This window comes from Dasypus novemcinctus, chromosome 15 (genome assembly GCF_030445035.2).
Source record: "Dasypus novemcinctus isolate mDasNov1 chromosome 15, mDasNov1.1.hap2, whole genome shotgun sequence".
NCBI classification, from domain to species: Eukaryota; Metazoa; Chordata; class Mammalia; order Cingulata; family Dasypodidae; genus Dasypus; species Dasypus novemcinctus.
The window spans coordinates 58,154,768-58,171,332 of NC_080687.1; the positions used below are offsets into that span (position 1 = coordinate 58,154,768).

Consider the following 16,565-nt stretch of genomic DNA (forward strand, 5'->3'; position numbering starts at 1 on the left):
ACAGGTGTAATACAGGAGCATTTTCAAGACTTGGAAATTGTTCCAAATGACATTGCATAATGTCCAGTTGGTGCTTTATATTTTGGACCACACACTTTTATAAACTTCAATGCAATTCAACATGGCTTGTAGCCATTATAGCAAGATCATGTAGAACACTTCCATCACCCCCAAAATGCCCATTTATTCTAATCACAGGGTATCACACCAGAGTAGATTAGTTTACAAACATAATCTTTCTTTTTGGAGCATTCATAAATAATCTCAAACTTCCACAGCTGTATAAGAAAATGTCCTTCATTTTAGGAAATACACATTGAAGCGTATAGTAGTAAAGAGGTATCATATTTGCAACATACTCTTAAATTGGTAAAAAAAAAAAAAGTGTGTGCAAATCAAGTGTAATAAAAAGTTAGCATTTGGCGAATCTGAGTGAAGAGATTTTGGGAATTCTTTGAGTTATTCTTGACATTTTTCTGTAAATATGAAATTAAGTTAAGAGAAGGAAAGTAAATGATACTTGTTCTTTAGTGTGCTCACTTTCATATTAAACATTAAAAGTTCTGATAACTCAATTTGCACTCTACTATCAGTAATTTTTAACTACTGGTTTTTCTCAAAATTTTTTCCTTTTCTTCTATTTGCTTCTTTGTTTTCTTTTGTTTTGTTTGCTTTTTTTGCTAGAGAAGTTGTGAGCTTACAAGAAAATAATGCATTATGTGCAGAATTCCCACACATCACCCCTCAACCAACACCTTATATAGATGTGGAACATTGTTACAGATTATGAAAGAACATGATCAGACTATTACCACTAACTATAATCCATAGTGTACACTTGGTATATTTTTTCCATATGTCCCCTATTATTAACACCATGTATTAGTATTGTACATTTGTTACAGTTCATGAGAACACTTTCATATTTGTACTGTTAACCATAGCCCATCTTCCACCACATGGATCAGTGTGTTATACAGGCCCATGCCCTGCACATACTATCCAAACCGTACATTCAGTGGCTTGCACTTTCATCACAGAGTTCTGCAGTCATCATCCCAGTACACCTTTAAATGTTTTCCTTAGTCCAAAAGAAAAAATCCCATAAACTCCCATTGTGGACCCTTAGCAATGATATGGTACCTTCTTTGACACTGAAGCAAGAATATGGCAATTTGCTATTAACTATAGTCCCTAAGTTATATTAATGGTATTTTACCATGCATCACTATAGTCTTACCTCCTTGTAATAGTTACATACATTTATTCTAATTCATAGAACATTCTTATATTTGCATTATTGACCACGACCTTCATCCACCTTTGGGTTCACTATGTTATCCAGTCTCTAGATTATTCTCTAGGTTTTTTTCAATTGACATTTACATCCCTAGACCTCTTTCGGTCACAGTCCCATTTATAAACCAGTTGTTTTAGTTATACTCACTATAATGTGTTACTACGAACTCTATCCATTTCCAAACGTTTACAGTCAAGCTAACCAAAAATTCTACATACATTAAGCACCAGTACCCCTTCTCTGTCCTCATCCTATCTCCTATTTGCTTCTTTTATTTGAGTATTTGTGCTCTCCTCTTTTGTTTTTTATTTTCCTAATGCAGATGATACTGAGTTTCAAATATATTGCCATTTTCATATTCTGTCAATAATGGACAAAAATTTTTTAAAAAGATCAATCATGGTGATAAACTAAAATAAAGTATGGAAATGTGGAACAGAATGAGTCATATAGTTTGGGTGTCAGGAACTTTGGTTGGCTGCTTACTCGAGTCATGACCTTCGGGAAAAAAGACACATTATTACTTTTTGCCCTATTGTACTCATAATCATTTTCCCAGAGCTTACATTTCAGAGTATTGAAAGGATTAATTTATGATTATGCATCACTTTGAATCTCTACGATTTAGATATTAAAGAAGTTATCACAAATAAATATCCATATAAATAGTACATTTATACAAATCCCTTTCTTGGTATTTTGGTGGTTGTTTTAGAACTGTAAAAGCTTTTCATAATGCTTTAAATATTAACAGCATTATCTTGTGCTATTCTTTCTCACCGTGGACACCGTATTTATTAAATTTTATTAAAGACAAAAGGAAATCATGCAAGGGACTTACTAGCTGACTTTTCATTTCTAGACTGGCAGCAACTAAATTATTTTTTTCCTTCCAAATTTTTACCCTCGGAAACATGCATGTTTTTGCCTGCTTGGCATCTCTTTGCTCTTTTTTCTGGCATTATTATGTTAATTTTTTTTCAGAAAAATATGCCTCTCCCAACTTGGCTCATATAATGTAGTTGAGAAAGATTTAAGGCAATGACCCAGATTGGACCAAACAGAGCAACACATTCCCAGTCTACAGTGACTAGTAGAGAAATGGGCATGTATTACCAATAGACCATAAGTCCCTCTTGTAACTCATACTAAATTTGTTAAGAATTGGATGATCTTGTTTCACTGGGACTGCTAAACTGGGAGAATATAATCCCTGTGTTTCTGGAAGCCATCTTGTAATCCATGAAGGGAGTGTATCTAAGCCTATTTACAACCCAGATGAAAGCAGAGCTGAGAGAGAGAAGGAAATCTTTTCCAGGTAATTATTTGAGCATCTGAATTAGGTATGCTTGCATATAGTACCTGCAGTTTTGGTAATGTAGGTCAATTCATTTCCTTTATTTTTATTTTTATTTTTTTACTTATGTTGGTTAAGAGAGCCCAATTAAATATTTTAGAGCATAGCAGAGACAGCTGGTTGCTTACTCAATATCCATTCTCCCCTTTACTCAGTATCTGTTCTTCCCTTTATTCTTAGTAACTAACATCAATTTTATTCAAGGCCCTAACGTCCTTAGCTTTAAAAATACATTTCTCAGCCTCCTTTCAAGATAGGTGTGACCATGTAATTAAGTTCTGGCCAAACAGTTGTAGGTAGAATTTTTTTATTAGAAAGCTCTTATTAACAAAAGGCTTTTATGAGTCATTTACTTCTTGCCCTTCTATTTATTCCTCCCTTGCAGGGACATATGATGGTTACAATTCCAGTGCCCATTTTCTACTTTAAGGATGGAAACCATATATTAAGAAAGACAGAGCTGAACGTTATAAAGGGCTTGGATGCCTATATTCTCTAGCATACAATATAAAATAACTACATACACAAAGAAATAGGAAATCATGACCCATATGTAAGAGAAGTCAATAAAGACAAACCTTGAGATGACTATGATATTGGGATTATTAGAGAAGGATTTAAAATAAGCTATTATATGGGAAGCAGACTTGGCCCTGTGGTTAGGGCGTCCGTCTACCACATGACAGGTCCACAGTTCAAACCCCTGGCCTCTCTGACCTGTGTGGAGCTGGCCCATGAGCAGTGCTGATGCACGCAAGGAGTGCCACGCTATGCAGAGGTGTCCCCGCGTAGGGGAGCCCCACGCGCAAGGAGTGCACTCCATAAGGAGAGCCGCCCAGCACCAAAGAAAGTGCAGCATGCCCAGGAATGGCACCGCCAACACGGAGAGCTGACACAATAAGATGACGCAACCAAAAGAAACACAGATTCCCGTGCCGCTGACAACAACAGAAGCGGACAAAGAAGAAGTCGCAGCAAATAGACACAGAGAACAGACAGCCGGGGTGGGGGTAGGGAGGGGGAGGGGAGAGAAATAAATAAATAAAAATAAACCTTAAAATAAAATAAGCTAGTATACTGTGTTCATGGACATAAAATAAACTATGCTTCTAATGAATGAACAAAGGGGAAGTAGTAGAGAAATTGAAACTGTAACAAAACCATATGGAGGGAGGAGTGAGGGGGTGGGGGTGTGGTGTATGGGACCTTCTTATATTTTTTAATGTAAAATTTTTTGTGATCTATGTACCTTCAAAAAATATAATTAAAAATCAATAAATAACCATATGGAAATTCTAGCATTAAAATTTAAAAATCACAATATGAGCTTAACAGAAATTTAGAAATGACAGAAGGTCTATGAGCTTGAAGATATGACACTTTAATTATCTATTCTGAGAAACAAAAAAAGATAGAAGTAAAAATTAAGAAAGTCTCAGAGTCCAGTGGAAAAATAGCAAAAGATCTAAAACAGGATTTCCAGAAAGAGAGAAGAGAGAGAATGAAGCAGAAAAAATATTTGACATAATAATTTTTTGAAAACCATGGATTTACAGAATCAAAAACCTAGATAATTCCAACCAAAAAAGAAAACCATACTAGATACATCATACTCAAATTACTGCAAACCAAAGATAAAGAGAAAATCTTTAAGGCAGCCAGAGTAAAATGACATATTACATATCAGAGAACAATGACATGAATGACTGCCAAAACTTCATCAAAAACAATAGAGGTGAGGTGACATCATCAAATGGTGATGGAAAAGTAACCCCTCATCTAATGAAAGAACAAACCCCACTTGCTTTGAACTCTAGAGGATAATAGTGACTGGGTAGGACTCTACAAATGGTAAATCAAAGAAAGAAGAGCAGAAGATTTCTGTCCCCAACCCAGCAGTCTGGACCTCTCCCCCTCACTCAGTCCTGTGCAGCACAGAAGTCACACAGAGGCAGCATGTTTCAAGCTTCTCCTGCCATAGATGCAGACCATAGAGTCAATCACAGCAGGGAGTTAGAACCCCACACATATGCAGACCTGGGGACAAAAACTACAGAAACCCAGGGCAAACACAAGATGCTGAGGAAGCTCTTCAGGGGAAAAAAAGACTGTGGCAGAAACCCTGGCAAGATGTTTGCACCCAAAATCCAGACTCTGTTGGACAAACTAACCACAAAGAGGACCTTTCTGGATTGATGCATCTTTCTGAATTGACACAATCTGGGATCCCAGGATGGGATAACCTAAAGGAGAAGAAACCATAGGAAGAATATCTTCACAGAAGAAGAAGTGGGGGTCACTTACTGCTATAAGACAGGACAGGTCCAAGAACTGAAAAGTGTAAGAAAAAGAGGACACTGAATACGATAATTTAAATGAATCATAAGAAATGGGGAAAAATTTAAGCATAAAACATACAGCATAGATCAAGATTCCCAGAAAAGGAACAGAGGAAAGAAAGCTTTCTCCTGGAGGTGAAACAATTGCACATAAAAGGTAAATTGTAGAAATTATACTGCATATCCAGGGCAATAGTCAGATGAAGAAGAGCTGAGAAAATCTGAGTGGTTAAACGCAGGCTATTCTAAATGTCCATAAATTAGATCAGACCTCAAAGAAGAGCCTTTACACAAAGGTAATCATAAATAAAACCCTAGGAAAGAGGGAGAGATTGACCTTAACAGTTAATACATCAAAATAATCAGATGCCCAGTCAACAGCAAAAAATTACAAGCTAACCAAAAAACAGGAAGATATGGCTTGGTCAAGGAAAAACATTAATGTTAGATGAGACGCAGATTTTGGAACACTTAACTAAAGATGCTCAAACAGATCTCTTAAATCAATTCAAGGAGATGAAGAGAAATATCGTTATAGAGCTAAGAGATATTGATAAAGCAATATTAAAAACAAAAGAGTTTTTACAGCTAAGAGATTTCAAAGTGAGTCAGGAGGTCATTCCAGAGGTTACACTTATGGATGTCTCAGGAGGATCTCACTGACTGCCACAGTAAACATAGCTTCAAACAGAGGTACTCCTGAGGGCTCTAGAGACATCTGGACACTATAGACAATGCACACAACCCCATGAAATCACTCCATCAGTGGGTCTCACCTTTGAATATATAACAACTCATTTCCCCAGAGTAACAGAGTTGGACTCATTTATAATTTCCCCACACATGATTCTTCTACCCCATTTATTTGAACCTATAATTAGCACTATACTCATTAAATATATGTCCCACAGATTTAAGTTTTCAGTCTGTTTATATGCTGGTTGAGTCCTAAATCTCATCAGACTTGCCCAGGATAACTAACAAAACAATGATGGAGGACAGCCCCCATCCCAAAAAGGAAAGAATATCAACAACTGCAAGCAAGAGAGTTCCTTTCATCTGCCACATAAGATCTAAGTCTCTCAATCTGAAGCAGAGTGGGCATCACCATCCCCAAATCCTCAAGACTCAGGAATGAACAAACATAAGGAAGGAATGCAACCATGGACAAAAGTAGACTTATTATTATTATAGTAACAGAAGAACTTGTAACAATGATATAAAGATAGTGCTTACAAGAGGTTCCAATAGGAGGGGAAGAGAAGAACAGGTGGGACATAGGGCATTTTTAGGGCATTGGAATTTTCCACATGATATTGCAATGGTGGATACAGGCCATTATACATTTTGTTAAAACCTATAAAATTGTACAGTGCAAAGTGTAAACCATAATGTAAACTATAGACCATGGTTAGTAGCAATGCTTCAATATTTGTTCATCAATTGTAACATACCACACTAATGAAAGATGTCATAAATAGGAGAAAATGTGAAGAGGGTGGGGTGTATGCGGATCCCCCATATTTTTTATGTAACTTTTCCATTATCTAAAACTTCTTCACAAATAAAGTTTACAAAAATAAGACAACGTGTTACCATAAAGAAGAACTCAGATTTTAAACAGAACCACAACAGAAATTATGGGAATGAATGGCACAATAATGGAGATTAACAATACACTAGAGGCAGACAAGTGCAGATTTGAACATGCAGAAGAAAGAATCAACAAACTAGAAGAGAGGACAATGGAAATCAAAGAGTCAGAGAAGAGATAGAGACAAAAATAGAAAAAAATTGAGCAGCGTCTCAGGGTCTTGAGTGACAGCATGAAGTGTACAAATATACACAGCATGAGTGTCACAGAAGGAGAAGTGAAGGGAAAAAGGGAAGAAAGAATATTTGAGGAAATTATGGCCAAAAATTTCCCAATTCTTATGACATATACACATGTCCAAAGCACAATGTACTCCAAATAGAATGAACCTTAATAGACCCACTCCAAGACACATTCTAATCAGAATGTCAAATGCCAAAGATAAACAGAGAATTCTGAAAGCATCAAGAGAAAAGCAAGTCATCACATACAAGAGATCTTCAATAACACTATGCTGCTATCTCATCAGAACTATGGAGAGAAGGCAGTGGTATGATATATTTAAGGTGCTCAAAGAAAAACTTCCAGCCAAAATTTCTTTACCCAGCAAAAATGTCCTTCAAAAATGAGGGAGAGTTTAAAATACTCACAGATAAATGGAAACTGAGACAGCTCATCAACAAAAGAAGTGCCCTACAAAGACTTGCTAAAAGAAAGTCTGAAGGTAGAAAAGAAAAGACAGCAGAGTGCCTTGGAGTAGTATAAAGAAGGGAAGATCATCAGTAATGGTAACTAAAAGAGTAAATGCAAAACCCAATAGAACTGTATCATCAATAAATAGCTCTAATCTTTAATTCCTATAAGAGAATACAATTCAAAAATTAAAAAAGCATATTTCCTGATAATGGACACACAAAATATAAAGACATAATGTGGGACAAAAGCAACAAAAAGAGGGGAAAATGAGAGATATAGAAGCAGAGAATGTATATGCTACTGCAGCTAAGTTGGTATATTTTCATATTAGTAGGTTATAGATGTAGGTTGTGTAATACAAATCTCAGGGTAACCACATAGAAAGTACTTTAAAAATATATGGAAATATAAATGAGAAAGCTATCAGTAAGATTCATCACAAAAGTTCAACTATACAGAAAAAGAGGGTACTGCAAAAAAAAAAGGAAAAGAGAAAATAAAATGATGTGACAAAACAATCAAAGGACAAATGGCTGACATAAGTACTGCCTTTATAGAAATACATTGGATGTTACTAGATTAAACTCCCAAATCAAAAGACAGATTGGCAAATTGGATTAAAAAAACAAACAAACCATGATCCAACTACATGTTGTTTATTAAAGACACACATTAGACCCAGACACACAAATAGGTTGAATATGAAAAGATGGAAAAAGATATTCTATGCAACCAGTAACCAAAGTAAGAGTTGGGGTAGTTGTACTGATATCACACAAAATAGACTTTAAATTAAAGATGTTACAAGATGGAAAAAAAAGTCACAATATATTAATAAAAAGGTCAATCCATGAAGAAAAAAATAACAGTCATAAATATTTATGCACCTGGAGAGCTGGCCCACGTGGAGTGCTGGCCCACGTAGAAAGCTGGTCTATGCAGCTTAAAAATATGCACCTAACCATGTGTTCCGAAATATATGAAACAAAAGTAGCAAAACTGAAGAGTGAAACAAATACTTCTACAGTTGGAGATTTCAATATACCAATCTCATCAATAGACAGAACAAGTAGAGAGAAGATCAACAGGGAAAGAGCAAATGAATAATATGATAAATGAACTAGAATTAATAGATATATACAGAATATTGCACCCCAAAACTGGAGGATATACATTCACATAGATTGTTCTCCAAAATAGACCACATGCTGAGTCACAAAACAAGTCTAAATAAACTAAAAAAGATTGAAATTATACAAAGCAATTTCTCTGATCATAATGGCATGAAGCTGGAAATCAATAACAGGCAAAGAACTGGAAAGTCCACACATATATGGATGTTAAATAACATACTCTTCAAAAATCAGTGGCCAAAAAAGAAATTACAAGGAAAATCAGAAAACATCTTGAGATGAACGAAAATGAGAACACAACATGCCCAAACTTATGGAATGCAGTGAAGGTACTGCTGAGAGGGAAATTTATAACCCAAAATGCTTACATTAAAAATGAAAAAGCTAAAATCAAATACTTAATGGAATACCTGGAGGAACTAGAAAGAAAAAGAACTGCAAACTAAACACAAAAAGCAGTAGGAAAGAGATAACAAAGATTAAAGCAGAAGTAAATGAAGTTGAGAAAAACAATGACAAAAAACAATGAAGAGGGGAGCAGATGTGGCTTAGTGGTTGAGTGCCCACTTCCCATGTACGAGATACCTGGTTCAATCCCCAGTACCTCCTTAAAACAACAACAAGAACAACAAATGAAGAATCAACAACAAAATTGACAAACCCTTAGCTACACTGATGAAGCAGAAAAGAGAGAAGATGCAAATAAAGTCAGAAATGGGGGGGGGGGGGGCGGGAGGGAGGGCATTACCACTGACCACACAGAAATAAAAAGGACCATAAGAGGACACTATGAACAACTGTTTGCAAACAAACTAGACAACACAGATGAAATGGACAAATTCCTAAAATGTATGAACCACTTACACTGACCATAGAAGAAATAGAAGACTTCAACAAACCAATCAAAGGGATTGAAAGAGTCTTTAAAAACTTCCCAAAAATGAAAAACCCAGGACCAGAAGTCTTCACAGGAAGAAAATATAGGGAAATATCTTAAGGATCTTGTGGTAGGTATTGGTTCTTGGACATTGCACCCAAAGCACAAACAATAAAAGAAAAAAAGCAGATAAATGGGACCTCCTAAAAATTAAACACTTTTGCACTTCAAAGGACTTTGTCAAAAGAGTGAAAGTGCAGCCAACTCAATGGAAAAAAATATTTGGAAATCACATACCTGATAAGGGTTTGTGATACATAAAGAGATCCTAAAACTCAATGATAAAAAAGCAAACTACCCAATTAAAAAATTGGGCAAAAGCCTTGAATAGAAAATTGTCCAAAGAAGAAAAACAAATGGCAAAAAAACACATGAAAAAATGTTCAACATCACTAATGATTAGGAAACTGCAAATAAAAGCTACAATGAGATATCATTTCATACCTATTAGAATGACCACTATTAAAAAGTCAGAAAAGTACAAGTGTTAGAGAGAATGTGGAGCAATAGGAATACTTATTCACTGTTGGTGGGAATGTAGAATGGTACGACCACTGGGAAGGACTGTTTGGTCCTAAGGAAGTTGAATATTGACTTGCCATTGGACCCAGCAATACCACTACTAAATATATAATACCCAGAAGAACTCAGAGCAGTGACATGGACAGACATCTACACAACCATGTTCATAGTGGTGTTATTCACAATTGCCAAAAGGTGGAAACAACCCAGATGTCCATCAACTAATGCATGGATAAACAAACTGTGGTATATACACATGATAGAATATTATGCAACTGTAAGAAGAAATGAAGTTGTGAAGCATATGACAACATGGATGCACCTGAAGAACATTATGTTGAGCGAAGCAAAGCAGACACAAAAGGACAAATATTGTATGATTGTACCATTATGAACTAAATATGTTTTGTAAACTTATGGTGTTAATAATTAGAATATAAGTCACCAGAAAATAGAATGAGGGTAGAGAACGGAAAGTGAGGGTTAATCTGTGCAGAAGTGGAAAAAAGGTTGTTTGTAAATCTTTGGAAATGAGCAGAAATGGTGAAAGCACATCATACTGTTTGTAAGGAGCAGAGCTATTATACGGGTGTGACGATGGTTGAAAGGGTAAGTCTAAGGACATGAATATTACCAGAAGGCAAGCTAAAAAATGTAGCATGGGACCGTATAACATAGTGAAACCTCATGTGAAATACGAATATGTGTAATATTGCAATATGTCTGTTTTTACAAAACATAAATACAAATAAACTAGAGAGATGGAAACAGAACAGCAGCTATGTACAGCAGGGGAAACAGAGTGAGCTATGATGAAGTGATTTTTTGGTCTGTTTTTTGTTTTTAGTATTACTACTGGAATAATTCTCTAATAATGATTGACCTGATGAATGTACAACTATGTGATTATACCAAATAACATTGATTGTATACTTTGGATAAATTTATGCTTTATTAATATGAATCTATAAAACTGATTTGTTAAAAAAAGAAATGAAAAAATTGGATCAAAGACTAAAACATAAAAGCTAGATCCATAAAAATCTTAGAAGGGGGAACAGATATAGCTCAAATGGTTGAGTGCCTGCTTCCCATGTACAAAGTCCAGTTTCAATCCCTGGTACCTCCTTAAAACAAACCAAAAAAACAACTCTCGGCGGTGGACTTTGCCCAGTGGTTAGGGCAACGGTCTACCACATGGGAAGTCCGTGGTTCAAACCCCGGGCCTCCTTGACCCGTGTGCAGCTGGCCCATGCACAGTGCTGATGCACGCAAGGAGTGCCGTGCCACACAGGGGTGTCCCCCACGTAGGGGATCCCCACGCACAAGGAATACGCCCTGTAAGGAGAGCCACCCAGCATGAAAGAAAGTGCAGCCTGCCCAGGAATGGCGCCGCACACAGGGAGAGCTGACACAACAAGATGACACAACAAAAGGAAACACAGATTCCTGTGCCGCTGACAACAACAGAAGCGGACAAAGAAGACGCAGCAGATAGACACAGAGAACAGACAACTGGAGAGGGGGGGAAGGGGAGAGAAATAAATAAAATAAATAAATCTTTTAAAAAAAAAACCAACTCTTATTGTGGAGCATATGTAGCTCAGTGGTTGAATGCTTGCTTCCCATGTATGAGGTCCTGGATTCAATCACCAGTACCTTCTTAAAAAAGAAAAAACAAAGTCCTAGGAAAAAAAGTAGGAACACATCTTCAAGATTTTGTGGTAGGTGGTGGTTTCTTAAACTTTACACCTTGTAATGCATGAGGTCAAGCTCTGGCAAGCTGATCGTATGTTTTGATATTCCAGAAAAACCACACAGAAGGCCAGCAGCAGCCATGCTATTTATTACTTGGAGAACCCAATGACATCCAGTCGGGAAGTACCATACTGTTTACCAGGTACAGTGAGGTTATATACCTTTCAGTGGCAGTGAGGTAGTGAACAATACAGGGAACAACAAAGAAAATCAACCCCTAATTAATGATTACTAGACTTTATGATTATGATCTCAGCAGGTACTTTTCAGTGTTTACTGTGCCTTCTTCTAGCCCTACCCTATTTCATGCCTTAGGGATTACAGAAAGAGCATTGCTGCCTCCACTTACCCTACACTTCATCCCAACACTCTTTCTGCCTTACAATCTCCCCATTAGATCTTCTGTGATATTTGAGCAGTTAGAGCATTGGTACAATGTGCACAGAGGCACAGCTACAATATAGCACAACTTCCAGGATAGTCATGATAATACAGACAAGAACTATAAAAACCCTTTGCCAAGTTTCCCCTAGAGAAGTAAACCAAGTATACTTGTCAATATTATGATTTTCGGGTTATAAATTAGCTAAGGTAATATACGTTATGTGAGGAATTAGGAATACATACACAACATTGACTTCCTAACATAGTGCACACTCCTCCTTCTGCTGCAGTTGACATACCTAAAGCCATTCTATTACGCATTTGGGTGGTTTCTTCATTTAATAGGTAAATTGTGCAGTGTTATTTAAAACTTTGGCAGTGTGGTTAGCTAATGTTTGATTGCTATTTCTGATAACTCTGCCTCCATAATTACCCCTGCAGAAGGGTTTATGATAGATAAAAGAATAAATCAAGAGTCTAAAGCCCTCTGCTCAACTCCAAGGCAAGCTCTAACTGAAAGCTAATTATGGGATAACTGCGGGAAATGAGTTAATATCCATCCCAGGATATAAGGCTTGACCTATTGGCATCTTCCAGTCCAGTTGTAGGGAAGGTGGGGCCATCCATGGGATGTAAGCACCTGCAGGTTAAGAGGCATTCTAGTAGCCCCAGGTAGCATTCATGGAGTTCCAACTTCCATTATGTAAGTGCTGCATAGTAATATTGGTATATAGTCGGGGGACCGGCTACCCCGTACTATGGGTGTCATTACCTTTGGGTTCTTATCTTTCTATGCAGGGCCCCCTGGTCTTTACTTCAATTTGTATAGTGGGCACTCACCCATCTCCATCCCAAATAGAATAAGCTAAGAAAGGTTTGGGACACTTACATCGTTGTTTGACCTGTTTGTGTTCTCTTTTGTTTAGTGTCGGTAAAAGACATGCTTGTAGTGTTTTTCAACCACAGAATTAGTTGATTCCATTCCTCTTCGGTGGCAGGTTGTACAGTCCACATGAGTCCTGCAGAGGTGGTAAACTAGGAACTCTGTGCAGATCCAGTAGTTGCTATGGTTGTGTACAGCCGCTAGATGCCCTGCCCATTCTATGAAGGTCTTTCATGCAGCCACACTATGGGTGAGAAGAAAGATGTTTAATAGGTACGAGAAGAGGCAAATCGCACTTATCAGGTAAAACACACGCATCAGTCCTATCTTTTGTTAACACTGTGACTACAATAGGTTTTTTCCCAGAGCGGTGATACCATGCCTGCTCTCTGTCTATGGTACTAGGCTTTGTATTTAATATTTGAATCAGGGGTGTTCTAATTTGCTATATGGATGATGTATGTCCCTTTAGGGATACTTTCTTCACCTGATAGTGTATATAGTAATACAATGTGTAGTGGCCATGTAGCTAAATTGGAATTTATAGACATATTTAACTCTAGACCTTTCTCCCAAGGACTAAGGAGAGCATACCACCATGCCTCTGTTTTCACCTTCCACAGCCACTGTAATGTACCTGACCCCAGGGTTATAGTATGGGGTGCTGACAACAGCAAATTATTAGAGGGGCCAATTCTGGAATGAACTTCTTCCTCTGCTGTTATTTGCAACCTAATGGGATTGGCCCTGGCAATCATCATAATGGAAAAGGGGGAATCTGACCCTCCTCTGTGCCTTTCAATTAACACTCTTATACTATCTGCCAGTCTTTTGGTCTAGTCTTACAGGCCTATATTTTCACTTCTAGGAACATTCTTCATTAAACCATTATATCTCTCTATAAGCCCTGCACCAGTGGAATTATATGATAAGTGAAATTGCCAATTTATATCATGGTGATCTGCCCAAGCTTGCACTTTGTGTCTGGTGAAGTGCATGCCTTGATCACTTTCAATAAGTTTTGGTGTGCCATCCATGGCAGCCAACTGTTTTAAGCCTTGTATGGTGATATGTTGAGTTGCTTGTTTATTTGGAAAAACTTGCATCATACCGGTGGCCATATCTATGCATGTCAGCACATACTTACAGTTGTCAAGCATTGGTAATTGACCAATGTAATCCACTTGCTGTTGGGTACAAGGAGTGTCTGCTCTTCATAGACGGCCCTGACCCTGAGGTAGAGGGCAGGAGTTCTTTCAGCACATATTGCACAGTCCTTCACAGTTATCCATATGTCAGCCCCCAAGCTTTTATTGTAGCCCATATGATGTAGACCCCAGCATGTTTCATCTTCTGATGCAGCCAAATGGCTACATCCTCAGAGAGTGCTTCTTCAATCCATCATAAACGTGCTCATGTATCAGCTTTGTCATTACCAGCAGTTTGTAGTGGTTGATGTCCAGTAACATGATATATAGTGACATGCTTCTTACCAGTTGTTACAGCTTCCCAGATGTCTTCCCACATATTGGCTTCCCACAGGGGTTGGGTGTTTTCCATGTGGAAAGACCTTTAAATACAGCCCAATTTTCAGTACACATAGTGAGAGGAGAGGGCTCCTGAGTAATTACCATCCAGACAGCCCATAGTTTCACCTACTGGTTGCTTTGATTATTCCCTTTGTCCATCCAAATGCTTTCGGTCAACAGCTAGAAGGCTATGGCTCTCCATTTTGAGGTATGCCCCTGGCTGGAACCATCAGTATACCAAGAGGTATCTGGTACAGGCAGTGACCCTTCTTTGACAGGTGAAGCCATAACATCTTCAGATGCATCAGGTCTGTCTGTTAACTAGGAGATAAGTGGCAAGGGACCTAAAACCTTTTGTCACTCTTCACTTAAGGGACTAGTATTTAGTATACATCTTTGTTGTAAATATGCAGCCCATTTGGATAATCTGTAACTGGGCCACTGTACTCTTTGACTTCTTTTGCAGGTTCTCAATCCAGCCTTTGACAGGGTATGTGTTGTGTACTTCTATAGTGGCCAATCCAGTTAAAGACTCAGTGACCACAAGAGAGTTATGGACAGTACACAATTATTTTTCCATTAGAGAATACCCTTGCTCAGCTTCTTTCCATAATTGAGACCAAAATCCTAAGGGAAGTTTTTTTCCCTGCTGCTATTGCCAGAGACCCCAACCAAACCCTTCAGATGTCATGTGCACATCTGATTAGTTGACAGGGTATAGTTTGATCTATTTTTCCCAATGCCTAAGCAGTTTTTACTGCTTGTTTAATTTCAATAAAAGCTTGTGCAGCTGAATCCCCCCAGTCCCATATTGCTCCTTTCTTTATTAATCCATACAGAGTTCTGCTAGCTGAGCTAAATGGGGAATAAATGCACGCCAATAGCCTAATAGTGCCCAAAATTCCTGCAGTTGGGTTATCTTAGTAGGAATAGGGAAATCTTGTATTTTATCTGCAGCCACAGCTGGTATTTGTTTTGTTTTACCTGACCAGACAACCCCCAAATATTTGACAGATAAGCCAGGTCCTTGTAGCTTAGAGCAATTCTTGGCCCATCCTGCTGCAGTAAGGTGGGCAAATAAAGACTCTGACGCTTCTGTAAGGATAGATAAATCATTAGAGGTTAACATCACATCATCAATATAATGAAACATAATCACAGCACTTGGTTTTTTCCATTTCTTTAAATCTGCTGCTACAAGTCCATGGCATAATGTCGGGCTGTGCAAATAGCTCTGCGGCAGTACCTGGAATGTCCACTGGCAGACTTCCCAGGTAAAGGCAAACTGGTCTTGGGAAAGAGGATCAATAGCAATAGAGAAAAATGCATTAGCTAGATCAAGTACAAAGTGATAGGGTCCTAGATGGAGGATTATGTCATCCAATAGCTGGGCAATGTTTGGTTCTGTTGCAAATAAAGATGGGGTTACTTTGTTAAGTTCCTTATAATTCACTGTCATTCTCCAGGACCCATCAGGCTTTCATAATGGCCACACAGGAGAGTTGAACGGGCTATGACATGGAAGAATGCTGTTTGCTTTAGCTAAACATCATTTAGCTAAAATATTGGTCAGTTATTGTTTGACCAATTTCTTCATGGCCTCTGGGTAGACGGTATTGTTTAACAGTCACCATTTTTCTTGGCTGAGTAATATGAGGGGAGGATGTTTGGCATATCCTCTCAGAATAGCTTTAACCACACATATTCACAAGTGAAATTCTCCCACTGAGGTTTGTAAAGTTAAACCTAACAATATGTTCACTCCCAGTTTATGTTCTTTAATTGATGAAATGTGCATGTGGTAAGGCTGTGGTAACAACCGACCAACTCCCGATACTGGCATCATGCACCGCACCTGCATTGTTGCTCCCCCATAGCCATCAATAGCTACCAAGGGCCCTTTAAATTTTCTGGGTTGCCATATAACATGGAGCATTCAGCCTAACTCTTTGCACATTTTTACTGACCAACGAATAGCAAGTTCGACCTGGAGCCTCCAGCACCCCACTTGCCCTCCAAATACCTTGTCCCCACCCCTAGTTGAAAAGGGTTTCCCATAGCTATTCCTTTGGAGGTGCTGTGAGTTTTAGCTCAGCTGGCACAGGATCGGTGGGAGTTTTCAAATACTCTTCC

At 38.0% G+C, this 16,565-nt stretch overlaps 1 protein-coding gene across 1 annotated transcript in view; it reads right to left on the bottom strand.

Moving 5' to 3' along the window:
- The window catches only part of NDFIP2 (Nedd4 family interacting protein 2), a 145,344-nt gene extending 129,453 nt beyond the window's left edge, over nt 1-15,891 (bottom strand). Inside the window, exon 1 of the mRNA XM_058276840.1 lies at nt 15,417-15,891. Within this exon, the coding sequence (XP_058132823.1) occupies nt 15,417-15,891 (475 nt within the window). The remainder of the gene's footprint in view (nt 1-15,416) is intronic.
- Nucleotides 15,892-16,565: the final 674 nt, after the last annotated feature.